Source organism: Euprymna scolopes, chromosome 15 (genome assembly GCF_053919585.1).
Source record: "Euprymna scolopes isolate OS-2025 chromosome 15, ASM5391958v1, whole genome shotgun sequence".
NCBI lineage: Eukaryota > Metazoa > Mollusca > Cephalopoda > Sepiida > Sepiolidae > Euprymna > Euprymna scolopes.
In genome coordinates this window covers 93,285,856-93,303,648 of record NC_136496.1, presented here as the reverse complement: position 1 = coordinate 93,303,648, position 17,793 = coordinate 93,285,856, and the positions used below count along the sequence as shown (strand labels likewise).

At 33.7% G+C, this 17,793-nt stretch overlaps 1 protein-coding gene across 1 annotated transcript in view; it reads left to right on the top strand.

The window, feature by feature from the left end:
* LOC145293985 (enteropeptidase-like) overlaps positions 1–17,793 on the top strand; it is a 123,778-nt gene that overhangs the window by 43,018 nt on the left and 62,967 nt on the right. Inside the window, exons 6-7 of the mRNA XM_080140878.1 lie at positions 3,827–3,937; positions 8,325–8,469. Of these exons, the coding sequence (XP_079997004.1) occupies positions 3,827–3,937; positions 8,325–8,469 (256 nt within the window). The remainder of the gene's footprint in view (positions 1–3,826; positions 3,938–8,324; positions 8,470–17,793) is intronic.

Here is a 17,793-nt window from a genome sequence, read left to right as displayed (position 1 = left end):
GTGTATCAACAGAACAGGTTAAAATTAATTTTATCGTCTGTCTAGTTCGTTATTAAAAATCTATTGCTTTACAAAAGGTAAGTCTTATGTTTTTTATACATTTTTATTGTTCATTTTTTTATTGTATTTATTCAGAAATTGATAAATTAATCGTTTAATGTATAAATTTTGAGTTCTTTGCGACCTTTTTTCTTATATCTTCAAATCATTAACACGGACTAGTCGTTTTTCGTAATATATGAGAAATTACTTTTTTTGTGAACGTATGCACTTATTTTACCGTTCTAAAATAATAACGTTACTATTTAGAAAGCAATTCCTATCATGGGGTGGGGTGGGGTGGGAGTTTGTAACTATTTTGTACTTTCACCTAACAATTTGATTTTTGTTTTGTTTTTTTGTTTTTTGTTTTACGGCATATCAAACCTTTTCAGGTTATTTAATGCCGAATCCAGTGATTTTGAAGAAAAATTGTTTAATAGATTTTTTTTTTCAAGGTGGTTTCTATTTAACACATAGTTAGAACCCTAACAGGTACTACCACTCCGGGTCAGAGTGGACCTGAGAGCACACTCTCTCCAAAGCCCGCAACCTGGGGCCTCGCCATCGGATATAGTTTAAGGTCATATCCAGGACCTAACAATTTGATTAAAATATATCGTGTAACTTGAATGTAACTTGAATGTAACTTGAATGTAACTTGAAAATACGAGAACATGCTACCATTTTTTTTTATTATCTACGATTTGTTTGACGTAAAATAAAGATAATAATCTTCAAATATGAAAAAAAAAACTTATTTTTATTGGAACCAAGAAAAATATCACATTCGTTATTCATGTGATTCATATATTGAATTTTATCGCTTAAACAAATACGAATTTGGAACAGACTTTCTGAATAGGGACTTACTATTTGTATAGAATTAACTTTAATTTAAAAACAAAAACAAAAAAAACTTAAAACATAAAAAATAAACAACATAAAAAATAAACAATAAAAAAAACTATTAATCGTTTCAGCGTGTTATATACGGTGGTGGGTTTAATTTTTTTAATACGCGTAGATTAATTGATAACCTATTTTTTCTTGTTCGTTTTTAATACAGTTTAAAAGAAAATGTTAAAGAAAAAACTATTATAAATAAGTTACATTTTTTATACGACAGAATACATTTATTTATTGTATAGGTAAAAATATACGATTAATAAATACATAAATATTCAATTATCATTTTTTCTAAATCAATATAATATAAATGTAAATTTGTAAATCCGATTGTAAAATAACGTTATTTCCAAATAAATTTTATAGTGCTAAATCTCTCTTCCATAGAAATTGACCTAGATTACAGTAAACACACGAAATGATGACGTCGTGCTTTTTTTTTTTTTTTAAGAATGGTGACGTTGTACACAACAGTTTGGAGGTCCCTAAAGAACACTTCCAGAAATATTAATTATCGTTGTGTGAAATTTGCAAAAGATAGGCTTAGCCGCTTCGGAACGTATGAGAAAGGAACTCACACACACACACACACACATATATATATATATATATATATATATATATATATATATATTTCTTTGAGGAATACTGTTGTGGAGACGCCCACAAATTAACATAGGTGGGTGAGTGAGATATATAAAGGTATCAATCACCAATACCGGGAGAGCTCTGCAACGACCGCCAAATAGGCAAGACGCCTATGTTGCCTCCAGTTAAGACATGCAACACGCCACCTGCCGGAATATCTCCAACTGAAGTATATCTGAAGACATTTAAATATGTATATAACTTTTCTGCCTAATATATTATTGTTATACCTTTACTTTCCGTGTTCTTTTTAATTATTTGTGCAGACACAACAAGTACAGAATTTATATATCGCAATTATGAAACGTTTTAAAATAAAGTAAACAGGGTGAACGGGAGAAGAGAATAAAAAAGTGGTCGGTTAGCTTTTTTTTTTCTTTTTTTTTTACACAGTGATCACCACTTATCAAGGCCCGGAAGCCACTCAGGGATAAGGGTTATTGCAAGTATATTACGTTAGTGAGGAGATTTGCTGAAATGTTTGCTTAAGGGGGCGGTTCATTAGGAATTTATTAAAGAAGCTTTGTTCATGGAATCCGCGTTTTGATTTAGGCACAGATATAGAGTGGGGGAAATTTTTCACAGTGGATTCAGCTAGACGGGTTTCGCCCTCACTTTCTCAAAACTGTATCGAGGGTTTTTTTTTTAAGTAGGGAGTGGGGATCGAAAATATGTTCAATTTAAAATAAAATCACGTTGCGTTACGTTATATTACTGGAAGCTCCTAAGAAATTTAAATAAGAACCAAAATAGTTTTATATGAGTGGAAAGCATCAACTGCTTAATCTCGATACGAGCCTTTACAATCAATCTGAGTTTGCTATTTTCTCTGTAGATTTATTATTTGGAAGAATGCTTCTCTCTTTTTTTTTTTTTTTCTTAAACTTTTTCTTCTAGGGGATGGGACATCCAACCAGATGTCTGACATTTACCCTATTTTAGTGAGTCCAACCAAGAGATCTTTTCAGGATTCTAGCCGTCCCTTTCAGTGCAATCGTTTGTATTTCACTTGCACTTGGTTCACCGGGTATGCTTGCTATGTTTGCAACCGGTTGTGATTTCCCAAGACCCAAATATGTAACGGATAATGAACAGTTTTCAAAGTAAATTTCTTTTTGTGTAGCAAAAGCTATTATACTTTACTACAAGTATTATATACCAGGTGTTCTCCATTCTGATAAGGTCCTGGATATGACCTCAAACTATATCCAGTGGTGAGGCCCCAGCTTGCGGGCTTTGAGGAGTGTGGAGCCACCCTGTAATTGCCATTGCTCACAGGTCCACTCTGACGCGGAGTGGTAGTACCTGTTAGGGTCCCAACTATAGGTTGAATAGAAACCGACTTACAACAAATATATTCTATTAAAAAAATTTTTTTTCAAAATCTTTTGATTCAGTATTAAATAACCTAAAAAGGGTTGATATGCCGTAAAACAAAAACAACCAACCATCCATTCTGATAAAATTACATACCTGTTTAGTTGTTTGTTCACAATTTGGTTGATATACCGACAGTTACACTATTTCACAAATTCATTTTCATACTGAAAACAGACTTTTATACACGTTTATTCCATAATTTCTATATTCACTAGTTGTTACAAAGAAATCTGCATTTTAAAAAATTACCTAATTCACATATTACATTAAATAAAATCTATTTTCATAATTAGCTCTAAGTTTGTTTTTTTTTAGTAATAGAATTGTTTAGGAATATTATTTAAAGTTGATTTATTTAATTTTTTTTTTTAATAAAGTGTTAAAGCCGACATCACTACTTCTTCAAAACAGACGTAAGCTTTATTTATTTAAGCTATCAGAGTTATTTCCCCTTTACTGTTTGATTTTTATTTATGAAGATGAATGTATTTTATGCTTCCATAAACCCAACATGTGGTTCACTTTCAGGAAAATCGTAACAGGATTAAAAGTTAGGATATTCGCTATATCTTAAATCGTATATGACCAAACCTCCTCTCGACAATATAATCCGACCAGGCAATCAATACAACTACGCAATACTTTTTAGTAGTAGATTTTTATCTTTGATAAGTTAAAAGACGTTAGTTTTTATTTAGTAGGGCTTCCTAAGTATATTCGATTTATTTTAAAAATGTATTTTTTTAATATTGTAATATGTGATGAAGACTGGTTAAACAACATCTGTGTTTATTTAATATCAATATTAATATTCCATTTCTTTTAAAAATGCATTTTTTTAATACTGCAGTATGTGAGGAAGGCTGGTGGAAATGTTCCAAATCAGACATTTGCATCCCCAAATTTAAAGTTTGTGATCGTGAGGCAGACTGTTTAAAATCTGAAGACGAGGATAATTGTGGTAAGTTTTAAAATGGATTTTAGCATAAATATTTATTTATTATGATACTTTTTAGAATCTTTTGAGATGAGGCTTTTTTTTTTCAAAGAAATCACCACTTATCAAGGCTCGGAGGCCACTCGAGTATAAGGGTTAATGAGTGTACAGTAGTCAATGTGACAATATCGAAGTAATCGTTAGTAATGAAAATTTAATAAATTGGATTACTTAAGAGGGCGACTCATCAAAAACTTGTTTATGTCGGACTTGAAGGCGACCATATTGTAGTCAGCTGGAAAACGGAAACGAAAGAGAGTTCCACAGACGTTCCGTTCTAAGAAACAAACTTTGTTCATGGAATCTACGTTTAGGTTAAGGCAGAGATAAAGAGTTGTGGAGATTATTGATATTGGTTTCAGTTAGACGAGTGTTTTTCGTGAAAGTGTGGCGAGGGGGGGGCTAAACATTGGAGTTCAGACAAGTACTTGCCATGAAAATAACGATAGAGAAGAACCAGGTTCGCACTTATCTTCTGTGGGAAAGAGGTTGCAGGGAAGAGAAAAGGGCATCCCGTTCTTGGCTACGTCGTATTTTACTTCATTTTTGTGTGTTGATTGTTATCCTTATCTTCATAGTTGTTGTGGTTGTTTCACCATGTTTCGGCCAACTCATCCTCTGGCCTTCTTCAGGTGATTAACCGCGACGGAACAGGAATGCTGAATCTTGTAACTTATCCTCAGTAGTTACTGCCTTCCATAGTTGTTGTTGTCTCACCAACTAATCCCCTGGCCTGCTTGGGTAAATTGAAACAATGCTTATTTATTTATTATGGTATTTTGAGCATTTCTTATTAATGATCCTAATGAATATTGGCTTTTTTGTATCTTTCCTTTAAATTTGTTTTTTAGTTTTGAACCATATTTTCGAGACTAGAACTAGATGTTCTTTTGGTGTGAATTGACAAGATTCTAAATTGAATTTGTTGTTTAGAACCTTTCGACAACCCAAGTTCACGAACTTCAATTTTGGTTTAAATTTTGTTCTCTGATTCTGATGATCAAATATTTAAGTTTTCATAGTAAACAACATGCATTTTCTGCTTTATACACACACACACACACACACACACACACACACACACACACACATATATATATATATATATATATATATATATATATATATATATATATATATACTAACATTTCAGCACGGTGTTACCCGGGTGTTTGGATGTGTATGTTGAGCAAAAAAAAAAAGTGGTAGTACGAATGCAGGCTCGAACCTGTACCGGGAAGGAAAAAAAGAACGGGGAAAAAACCTGACGTCTTTGCTGTTATGACCACCGCCAAACTGTAAGTGGCTTATGTTTAAATTAAGGCTAGACAATCAAAAGGAGAGGATGACTTTCAAAAATATCGGCGAAAAAAGCGACCCCCCCCCCCTGTAGAAAAGTGCCTAGTTGAAGGTGAAGACATTAATGATTTTAGCCAATTTTTCGATATTTGTCATCTGAAAGTCGAACGTCAAAACAATACTTATCTTGGTGCCTCTGTCGAAAGTTTTAGGCAGACATTCAAACATAAATTCATCCATACATTTATATATTAGTAACTAAAAATTTTCGACCCAAACCGATTTAAAAGCTTGCTCAATATATGAAAAACCTTTATGTAAAATTTCAAATATTTACAACAGAAATTGTCTGAGTAATTTGGTAGAGACCGCAGAGGTCAAATTTTTAAACTTTGACCCCTATTATCACCCCTTAACATTTATTGTTTTGGGCTCAAATCAAGTTATTAAGTTAGATCCATGTCCAAGGAACCTTAAATCTTAAATTGCAAGTGTTTATACCTAAAATTATCGGAGGAGTTTGGTAGAGTGCTCAAAGGTCAAATCGTTGAACTTTGACCCCTTAAAAGCCAAATTTCTAGCCGAAAACCGATTACAAAGATTTTCCCAAATCTCAATACCCCTTATGCCAAGTTTCGAGTCTTTACATACACACACACACACACACACACACACACACATATATATATATATATATATATATATATATATATATATATATATATATATATATATATATATATACTAACATGGATGCCCGGCGTTGTCCGGGTATTTGGAGATGTATGTTGAGCAAAAGAAAAGTGGTCAATTTTTTAAACTTTGACCCCTATTGTGACCCCTTAATATTTATTGTTTGGGGCTCAAATCAAGTTAGATCCATGTCCAAGGTACCTATATCTAAAATTTCAAGTGTTTGGACCCAAAATTGTCGGAGAAGTTTGCTAGAGTTCTCATAGGTCAAATCGTTGAACTTTGACCCCTTAATCGCCAAATTTCTGGCCGAAACCCGTTCACCTCGATTTTCCCAAATCTCAGTACCCTGTATATCAAATTTTGAGTCTGTAGTTATTGCGTAAGGAAATGTACACACACAGACACACAGACACACAGGCAGACACTTTCACATTTATAAATATCTAGATATATAAAAAATCTTTTAAAAAAAACCTTGGAAAGAAGAGATGTAGATACAACCTTGAAAGAAAGAAATGTAAGTAAAATATTTTCTCATAGATTTCCTTAAAAGGGAAATGGATTCTATATTGTTCATTGTAAAAGTGTTTCGAACGATGTACAGTTTGAATTTGTCCGAGTGGTCTTAAAACAATTGTAACGAATGTTGAAATACATTATTTGTTGCTATCAATCCATTCTTTGATGTCTTGATTTTGTTAAAACAATATATATATATATATATATATATATGTGTGTGTGTGTGTGTGTGTATACAAGGTGCCTTCAATAAGTTTCAAGACTTTTTGTATAGCAACTTTTATTGATAGTACACACATGACCCTCTAGTTCCCTTCAAAGTAATCCCCTCCAGCTTCAATGCACTTGTTGTACCGCTCCAACAACTTCTGGAAGGATCCATGTGTGAGCGTTTCAATGACCCTCGTCACAGCCCTTTTCATCTCCTCAATTGTATCATAACGATCGACAGCCTCTTAGGTTTTCCATTGAGCTTAGGGAATAACCAAAAATCACAGGGAGCAAGGTCTGAACTATAGGGATGGTTAGGAACTGTCTTGATGCCCAACTTGGTTCAGTAGTCTGATCTTTTCTGAGTATGCTTGGGATAAACTTGGCGCAAATCTTCCGCACCTTCAGTTGCTCGTGAATAATTGCGTGACATCAAAGTGTGAACTTATTGCCTCTATAGACACACGACACTCCATGAAAAATGTTATTTACCCAATCAACTTTGGTTTTTTTACTTTCTTCGTCTTCCCACACATCATCTCTCACATCTTCTTCTTCCTTGAATCTGTTATGCCGCTCAAAAAAGGGTACTCGATTCATGCAAGATGGTCAAAAGGCAATCGCTTATGTGGCATTTTTCCAAGTGTAAACCAGAATTTTATTGCAAGTCATTATTCTAAAGTGTCCTAACGTTCAGATTGCATTTCTAAAATTCGCCAGCTGTGACAATCAGGCTTTAGTAGGGCGTGTTCCAATTCCTCGTGTAGCTGTTCATTTGAATCTGACTTAAAAATTTCCCGTTGCAGTTTTGGCTTCAAATTTATTTATACATCTTTTATTCTTCAAATTTCACTCAACGCTTCTAACGGATATACACAAAAATAACTACCCAGATTTTTAAAATGCGCGACCATGTGTCACCTATCCGGCTTCATAAAACCCCGCAGTTAACAACATCATGTGGACTCTTCATCGAACTATCTTCCACTACATCATGTCGAGGAAGAAGAGAAAAAAAAGATTGATAAAGGAGTCTTACTCCGAAATATATTTCTTTAAAAATAAACACCCGTTTATTTTATAAAAAATTTCGCGTTGCAGTTTTGGCTTCAAATGTATTTATACATGTTTTATATATATATATATATATATATATATATATATATATATATATATATATATATATATATATATATATATATTGTTTAGTTTTTTTTTTACTTATATATAAAATAGTTATCCACGGACATTTGTTTCGATACATTTACAGATCATCAGCGTGGCTAACTATACCAGGGTTCGAACTTACAAATATAGTCAATGATCCTTTTAACTCCCCAAAAATGACACCCAGGCACTTAGTACTTTATCCATTACGTCATTTATTAACGAACACATGTTATTCTATTCAACAATCTCTGTATTTTCCTCGCGAAATACGCTCTATATAATTCCATTAGATTATCTCCATGCTTATACTTGCGGTAGGTTTGTTGATTCGTCAGGCTTAAGTTTAAAATAGCATTTCGATCGCTAAATAATCGTGTTTGTTTTTTTTGTTTTTGTTTTTTATTTCAATTCGATTTTTGTAGAATTTAATGCTGACTTTCATTGCATATTTTTTCAGTAAAATATTCTAAAGTGCGTCTGTACAATGGAAGGAACGCTAAACAAGGACGTGTTGAAATATATCACCAGGGATCATGGAGGAAAACTTGTGGATATTGGTCTCAGAGTAACGCTGACGTTGTCTGCAGAGAGTTAGGATACACGTAAGTACAATTCCACATTAATATTTACTTATTACATAGGTAAACTAGGGACGCCACCAACGAAACGGTATTAAATGTTTTGTAAAGTCATTAAAAATTATAAATAAAACTAACTGATTACGGGTCAGTCTATACAAACACATAAACAAATCCAGTTTTTTTTTTCTTTCGGGGATTAAATTTTCCACAAAAATGCTAAAGTATCCGTTTACGGCGAGTTTCATATCAAAAATAATTTTTATTCATCGTGTACAGATTAAAATAAGGAATGGTTTCCATTAACTTTGTTTGGTCGTAAAATCATAACCAAGTATACAGATAACGGATGTAGTCAGGAGGTAATGCCTGGAATGACAACAGATCAAAGAGTACACTAACTTTCTTCTCAAATGAAGAAGATAATCATGTAAAAATGATATCATAAGGCTATATTGCTAAGAAAAGGGGGTAATACCAGGGAGGATCACTTACATAAAATTAGAATGTAATGCCTGTGATTATGATGTCATGAATAAAGAAAAGCTACCACACAAAAGTTTTTAAAAAAAGATAGAAAATAGTCAATCGCCAATAGTATGTATAATAGCCATGAGAGTTTGAACACGCCCTTAAAAAAGAAGAAGGTAATTCATGGCAAGACTGTACTATGACAAGAAAAAACGATACTACACTGGCCACTCTCATTACTATACAATAGAAAGGATATATATGAACTCTAGAGCAACACGCCGACTTCAAATATATGACAACTTGATTTAATCACATAAATTAATATACGAAAGTATAATTTTATGCGTAAACTTTAAGTATTTACTTCAACAGTGCTCAATACGTAAGTAGAGTTAGGTAGTAAGTTATAAAAATATATATGGCAATTAAGCTACAAAGAATATTCCGCGTTTCATCCACGCTAGGATTCGACAGGCTTATGCGAAAAGTTGTAGTTGCCTCGCGTTTTTATATACGCACATTCTATTTAGTTTTTAGTTAGCCAATCAGCTTCCTAGTTTCCACCGCTCCCTTCCTAATCAGCTATAGGCAGGCAATTACGGGACAAAGGCCCAGTTGATCTTAGGTTCAACCCTTCCTTTGTGTGTTCTTTTTTAGCGGGAAGCGTAGATAGCTAGTGATCTGACCTATTTTAAACCTAGTTGTAGTTAAATGTGTTTTTTGTCTCTCTCTATATTTTTTAAATAATATGTTAGTTTATCTACATATATATATATATATATATATATATATATATATATATATATATATATGGTAATTTATGTATATGTATGTTTATTTTATTTATATAAAACAATAAAATAAAAAATAGAAGAAAAAGAAATATAATCTGGTATACGGCACCATACAATCAAATGATAAAAACAAAACTTCTCAAGAAATTTCTAGATCCCATCGAAAAGCACTTTCCCGTAAACAATCCCTTACACAAAATGTTCAATAAAAATAACCTAAAGTTATCATACAGCTGCTGCGAAAATTTAGAGATGATAATTAAAGCACATAATAACAAAATATTAATAAAAGCAATGAAAACAACAACAAAATAAATAATAAAAAGTAGATATCATGACAAAAATAAAACTAACACAAAGAACACATATGTAACTAGTAGAAATAATAATAATAATAATAATAATAATAATAATAATAATAATAATAATAATAATAATAATAATAAACCAACACCGGACAACGAAAGCCATAGTAGAAATAAAAATAAAATACTAATAACGAACAAGATAAACGCAACTGCAGATCCCGCACACTTTGCCCATTTCAAAATAAATGTCTAACCAAAAGCATAGTTTATCAGGCCACAATATTTGCGAAAGAAAATCCGATTAACAAGAAATATTACGTAGGTATGACTCCCTTAGATTTCAAAACCCGATATTATGACCACAAAAGTACGTTAAAAAAATAAAAAACAGCGAATGAAAACAATACTAGCAAACAAATACTGGGAAATCAAAGAAAGCGGACGAGCAATAGTAAGAGAAGCAAACGCATGTAGAGACCTAGACGATCCATGTAGATTATGCCTCATGAAAAATTTGCTATCCTATACTTTTAAGAACCACAACATTTATTAAACTGTAGGGAAAAATCGCGAACAACTGTGTACACAGGATAAACTTTACTCTAGAATAGCGATATATAATAATTTTAAAATTAAAAATAACAATAGAAAATAAATAAATCAAATAAACATATATATATATACATAAATTATCATATATATATATATATATATATATATAGATATAGATATAGTAACATAATATTAAAAAAAGTATATAGACAAAAAACACACATTTAACTACACCTAGGTTTAAAATAGGTCAGATCACTAGATTCATGCTTCCCGCTAAAAAAGTACACAAAGGAAGGGTTGAACCTAAGGTCAACTGGGCCTTTGTCCTGTAAGTGCTTGCCCATTGGCTGATTAGGAAGGGAGCGGTGGAAATTAGGAAGCTGAGAAGCTGATTAGCTAACTAAAAACTCAATAGAATGTGCGTATATAACTATGGGAAACAACCGCAACTCTTTGCATAAGCTTGACGAATCCTACCGTGGATGAAACGCGGAATATTCTGTGTTGCTTAATTGCCATATATATATATATATATATATATATATATATATATATATATATATATATAGACAGAGAGAGAGAGAGAGAAAGACAGAAAGAGAGAGAGAGAGAGAGGATAAAAATTACTACCGGAACAGTAGTAAAAACTCGCTATGATGCAAGCGAACAACAGATGATGTTGTATTTGAGAGAAACAGCTAACCTTATAGGCTTGTATATGCTGATGTTTATCAGTTGTTGTGTTTTTTTGATAAAGTTAATGTCAAGAGAGAGAGAAAGCGCCTTTCTAGGGCTTTCTTCATCTAAGTTTTATTCGATGGTGCTTTTGGTGGGGGGCATAAGATCTCATTTAAAACTTTATATAGTCATGTTTGGGGGTATTTCGTCTTATAGATAATATTGGGTCAGGAGAGAATATGCACCGTTTCGGGGCCTACTACAGCTTGTTCACGTGTCGGCCCCCTCACTGATGTGTGGCCCAATTATCTGCGCGATACAATTAAAAGAAAAGACGTTTGATAATTAAACGGCTCTTGTTATGCGCAACGGCTTTGCGCATGTCGTTCAATGTTCAAAGCCTACGTCTGACATATTTTATTTAGGACGCGCAAATATCGAAAAAATAATGATATTATTAGTAAAATAATAAACAATAACAACAATAATGATAAAAGTACTATATATATGCGTATATATATGTATATAACTAAACATATATATATGCATGCATAAACACATAAAAAAAGATAAATCTACTCACAGTAATAACTACACTGTAGATCCTTGCGAACATATCATGCGGTATTCCTTTTCGCTTAGATTGTAACGTCAGCTCTCTCTCTTTCTCTTATGTTATAAGGTATTGTAAATCCAATCTTGTTACGGCTTTTCGCATCGGCCACATTCGTTGATGCGAGGCATTTGAATGAACTTTTCAATACAGTAAAAATGTTTAATGATTTTTTCATTTCATATAACGAGCAGCGGTTTTCTGCGCGTGACGTTTAAATTTAAAGGCTGCGTCTGTCAAGTCCGTTAAGTTAAGAATATCGAAAAGAATAGAAAAACAGAGAAAAAAGGAAAGGAAGAAAATAAAAAAGGAGAAAAGAAAAAATAAATAAATAAAAATGTATAAATAATTAAATAAAATCAAAGAAAATGAAAATCATTAAATAAATGAATAAATAAATCTGCACTATGGACACATACCACTCGGTATTTATTTTAACCCAGAACCAGATGGCACATTGTTCAGTAATTTCTGTTAGACGTTTACTAGCTGCGCTTCTTTTCCGGCCTTTAATTCCAAGCTGTCATAAAAGTTGATATAAAGAGACTGAAATGAAACCTCAACAGCTCGAAGAATTCTAACGTAACCTTCTCAGGTCAACTCTCTTTTTAGATCTTCATATTTCTCCATCTTGTAATGGTGTTGCTTCTCTACCCGGCTCTTATAAGGTACTGTCAATTCAATCAAGACGAGGTTTTTCCTTGTTATTGACGAGAGAACAATGTCTGGCCGTTGAGCCTTTGCTTTTCTAATTATTATAGCATTTCAGCCCGGCGTTGCCCGGGTGTTTGGGGTGTATGTTGAGCAAAAAAAAACAGTCAATTTTTTTGTAATTTGACCCCTATTATGACCCCTTAACATTTATTGTTTTGGGCTCAAATAAAATTACTAAGTTAGATCCCTGTCCAAGGAGCCTATATTTTACTTTCAAGTGTTAAGGCCCAAAATTGGCGGAGGAGTTTGGTAGAGTTCTCAAAGATCAAATTGTTGAATTTTGACCCCTTAACAGCCAAATTTCTGACAGAAAACGGATTACAAAAATTTTCCTAAATCTCAGCATCCTGTATATCAAATTTCGAGTCTGTAGACTTAAAATTGACAGAGTTATTCTGCAGGGAAATGCACACATACATAGACATACAGACACACACACAGACACGTTCACTTTTATAGGTATATAGATATACTAGCAATTCCGCCTGGCTTTGCTCGAGCCCTACGAAGGGCGTGCAATAAGTAATGCCCCTGACCCACTTTCCATTGAAGTAGAGCAACGAAACTTGGCACAGTTATTAGTCTTTCTCTACATAGGAATCACCCAGAGTTATGTATTTCTCCCGTCGTTTGATGCAGCTCTGGAGATTGTTTTTGTAGAACACCCCAGGTTGATCCTCCAACCACGATGTGACTTCAGAAATCAAGGCTGCATCATCTGGGAAACACTTTCTTTTCAAAAACAACTGCATGGCTGGGAAGGGGTGAAAGTCAGAGGGTGCAAGATCAGCAGAGTAGAGAGGATGGGGGATGATTTCATAACCACACACCCGTGCTTCTGATCTGGCGACATGCGAGTTGTGAACCGGAGCGTTGTCCTGCAGGAGGAGGGTACCTTTGCTGATCTTGCCCCGCCTCTTGATTTTGATAGCTTCCCTTAATTTCCTCAAAAATGAAGCATAATAGGCTTCTGTAATTGTGGTACCCTTTACCAGGAAATCTGTCATCACTACTCCGTCATGGTCCCAGAAGACTGTGAGCATGACCTTGCCAGAAGAGGGCTACACCCTTGCCTTCTTTGGAGGTGGTGAGTCCAAGTGCTTCCACTGCATTGGCTGGGCTTTGGTCTCTGAATCATAGTGATGGGCCCAGGTTTCATCCTGTGTAATCAGTCTTTTTAAAAACTTTGACTCATCTTCTTTGCACATCTCCAGATTCATCTTCGAGCACTCGACACGTTCTCGCTCTGGAATGGTGTGAGCAACCTTGGAATCCATCTGGCAGACACCTTATGCATATGCAAATGGTCATGAATGATAGTTTCCACAGACCATGTACTAATCTTGACATCTTGGGCGACCAGGTCTGGGAGCTGTTTCCACAGACTTCCTACCATGTTTGAATTCACGATGCCAGCGTTTTACAAGGTTATATGATGGGGCATTATCACCATGAGTTTCTTTCATTTCATCAAAAGTCTTCTGTGGTGTGCGTCCTTTCAAATACAAAACCGGATCACTGCTCGACATTCAACAGGCTCCATTTCACCCCTGACTCAGTTCAAACACCTGTAAACAGAGACCACAATTAGTTCAGAACTGTAATTTGCCACATAACACGTAGAGATATAAATCATTGCACATGCAAAATTTCAGCTAGATCAGACAACTGAAAGTGGGTCAGAGGCATTACTTATGGCAGGCCCCTCGTATTACTGTTCTGGCATATGTATACATTAAAAAGTGTGAATATGTAAAGTAATGCCTTTCTGTATAATAGACTTCCTTAATTACCATAGAGAAAAGACAGACAGACAAACATTTTCACTTTTATAGATATACTAGCATTTCAGCCCGGCGTTGCCCGGGTGTTTGGATGTCTCTGTTAAGCCAAAAAAAAGCAGAAAAATAAAGTGGTAGTAGGAAGGCAGGCTCGAACCCGTACCGCGAAGGAGGAAAAGAACGGGGAAAAACCTGATGTCTATGCTGTTACGACCACCGCTAAACCAGAGGTGACTTATGTTAACATTTAGTCTAGACAATCGAAAGGAAAGGATAACTTTCAAAAATATCGGCGAAAAAAGCGAGCCCCTGTAGAAAAGTGCCTAGTTGAAGGTGAAGATATTAATGTTTTTAGCCAATTTTTCGATATTTGTCGTCTGAAAGGTCGAACTTTAAAACGATACTCATCTTGGTAAAATCCGTCGCCTTTGTCGAAAGTTTTGGCAGACATGCAAATATAAATACATATATTTATATATTGGTAACTAAAGATTTTCGACCCAAGCCGATGAAAAAGCTTGCCCTATCTCTGAATACCCTTTATGTAAAATTTCAAATGTTTAGACCAGAAATTGAGTAATTTGGTAGAGACAGCAGAGGCTAATTTTAAAACTTTGACCCCTATTATGACCCTTTAAGATGTATTGTCTTGAGCTCAAATCAAGTTATTAAGTTAGATCCATGTCCAAGGAACCTATATCTAAAATTGCAAGTGTTTAGACCCAAAATTGTCGGAGAAGTTTGCTAGAGTTCACAAAAGTCAAATCGTTGAAGTTTGACCAATTAATCGCCAAATTTCTGGCCGAAAACCGATCACATAGATTTTCCCAAATCTCAGTACCCTGTATATCAAATTTCGAGACTGTAGACTTAAAATTGACAGAGTTATTGCATAGGGAAATGTACACACACAGATACACACACAGACACTTTCACTTTTACATATATATAGATAGATACATATATATATGTATTAATATGCATATTTATATATATATAAATATATATATATATATATATATATATATAAATATACATATATATATATAAATATATATAAATAAATTTTATTTTGTGAACACAGTTGTTTGCTATTTCTCGTCTACAGTTTAATAGATTTTGGGGTTCTTTAAAGTACAGGATAGCAAATTTTTCATGTACTTTAAAGAACCCCAAAATCTATTAAACTGTAGACGAGAAATAGCAAACAATTGTGTTCACAAAATAAAACTTTCTCTAGGATAGCGATACAAAATAGCTTTAAAAGTAACAAAAACAATAGAAAACAAACAAATAAATAAATTAAATAAACATGAATATACATAAACGACCACACACACACATATATATATATATGTATGTGTGCATGTATGTGTGACACATATGTATATTTATATATATATAAAAAAAGCAGAAAGGAGGAAAATCGTTTGCCTTAAACCACTAACCTTGTTCTAAAACAGATCCTTTGTTCGATAAAATGCATGTCCATTGGCTGATAGGAAGGGGTGCGGTGGATACTAGTAAGCTGATTGGCTAACTAAAATCCTCAACATATATAAAAACAAAAAACAACCACAGAATTCGCGCATAAGCCTGATGAATCCTATAGTGGATAAAACGCCGAATATTCAGTGTAGCTTAATCGCCATATATATTTTATATATATATATATATATATATATATATATATATATATATATATATATATATATATATACTAGCAAAAGTACCTGTCGTTGACTGGGTTCAGAAACAGCCTACAGAAAATGGGCTCTGATTTATGAAAGTATGATAGGTTATGAAAAGGAAGAGTTGTAAAGAGATAGCTTCGAATTTGGGGGTATCGAAACCAAAGCAAAATATGATGAAAGTAAAAATAAAATAGATAAACCCCATAATTTATTATACCATACCTGTTCACACTGAAACACTTATCACATTATCTTGTGGATCTATATTAAAAAACCTTGTTAAACTTTGTGACATATTTCCATTCTTTGGAGGTCAGGCGCAAACGAACACCGAATAATTTTATTACACCATATGTCTTCAAACTGAAACATAATTATCAAAGTATACTTACGCAGATAGATATTAAAAGTCTTTATTAAAGTTTGTTCCTATTTCCATTCTATGGAGGCCAGGCGCGAACGCAGACCCCACAATTTTATTATACCATCCCTATTTAAGTTAAATCATACTTATCAAAGTATTATTATGTACATCTATATCAAAAACACTTGTGAACGTTTTTTTTTTATTTTTAAATTTTTTATTTCTATACTTTGTGAACCAGGCGCGTACGCAGACCCCACAATTTTAATGAATCATCATTATGCCAGATCAAACATACCCATTCCTGTGTCTCGATACATCTATCATTATATGTGATCAGTTTTCTATAATAGTCAACCATATAGGAACCTATTCGTGACCAGACGCGCACACAGACGTTCAACTTTATATATATATATATATATATATATATATATATATATATATATATATATATATATACCAAGAGGGAGACCCGACATTATCAGCTATTGAATGAGGGTCAACGAATATTCCACACTTTCAATACTTCTGTTGTCGGTGAAATCGCCCATTTTTCAATGAAACTGATTGGTTGCCCGCTCTAGTCGAGGGCCCATTGCAATGCAGCAAAAAAGGCCTTACTTGCCTTTCCACAGTGACATTCTTCATAATATACTGTAATCGTCATTGCACTGTAGAGAGCCTACTGGTGATTATATGAAATTATTATATACAATGGCTTGAATTAAATGCGGAAGTCAAGTATCATGGTTCAGTTGTGTTGTAAACAGAAAAATTCATTTCGATCGCTCTCTTGTCTTATCAAAGAACCTACTGTTGATTTTATACGCCTGAACCCTCTGCTTGTGTGGTGACAAAACTTCTTAAATCCATTTGTGATGTTAGGCTGTATAATTTGGTCAAAATTGAATTATTCCTTCTTTAACCGGATGTTTTCGATCATCAATTCTTGATACTTATCAGAGGCATTCGTATACAAAACCTATCTGCAACACTCCTAGGCACATGAACTACATTTGTGTGATTTTTCTCTTAAAAATCGGTTCAGTCGTTTCGCAGTCAATAGAGAACGAAACGAAGTCACAGACACACACATAATGTTCTTACCACCTATCCTCAGTATATAATATCAACTAAATTCTTCCTCTATCGCATTAATTACTGTAATTCTCCCATCTCCCTCCCTCCACAGTTTCAATGTATTCCATTTTCCCTCTCACGCCCCATTATTTCACTTCTAATGTAGTTATCGCTAGATGTCGCATCTCTAATATATTACCTAGCATATTCTTTCCCCGTCTGATGAGAAGCATTAAGCTTCGAAATACCTTGGTATAAAGAGTTTACTTATTCTACACCCCTAATTGATG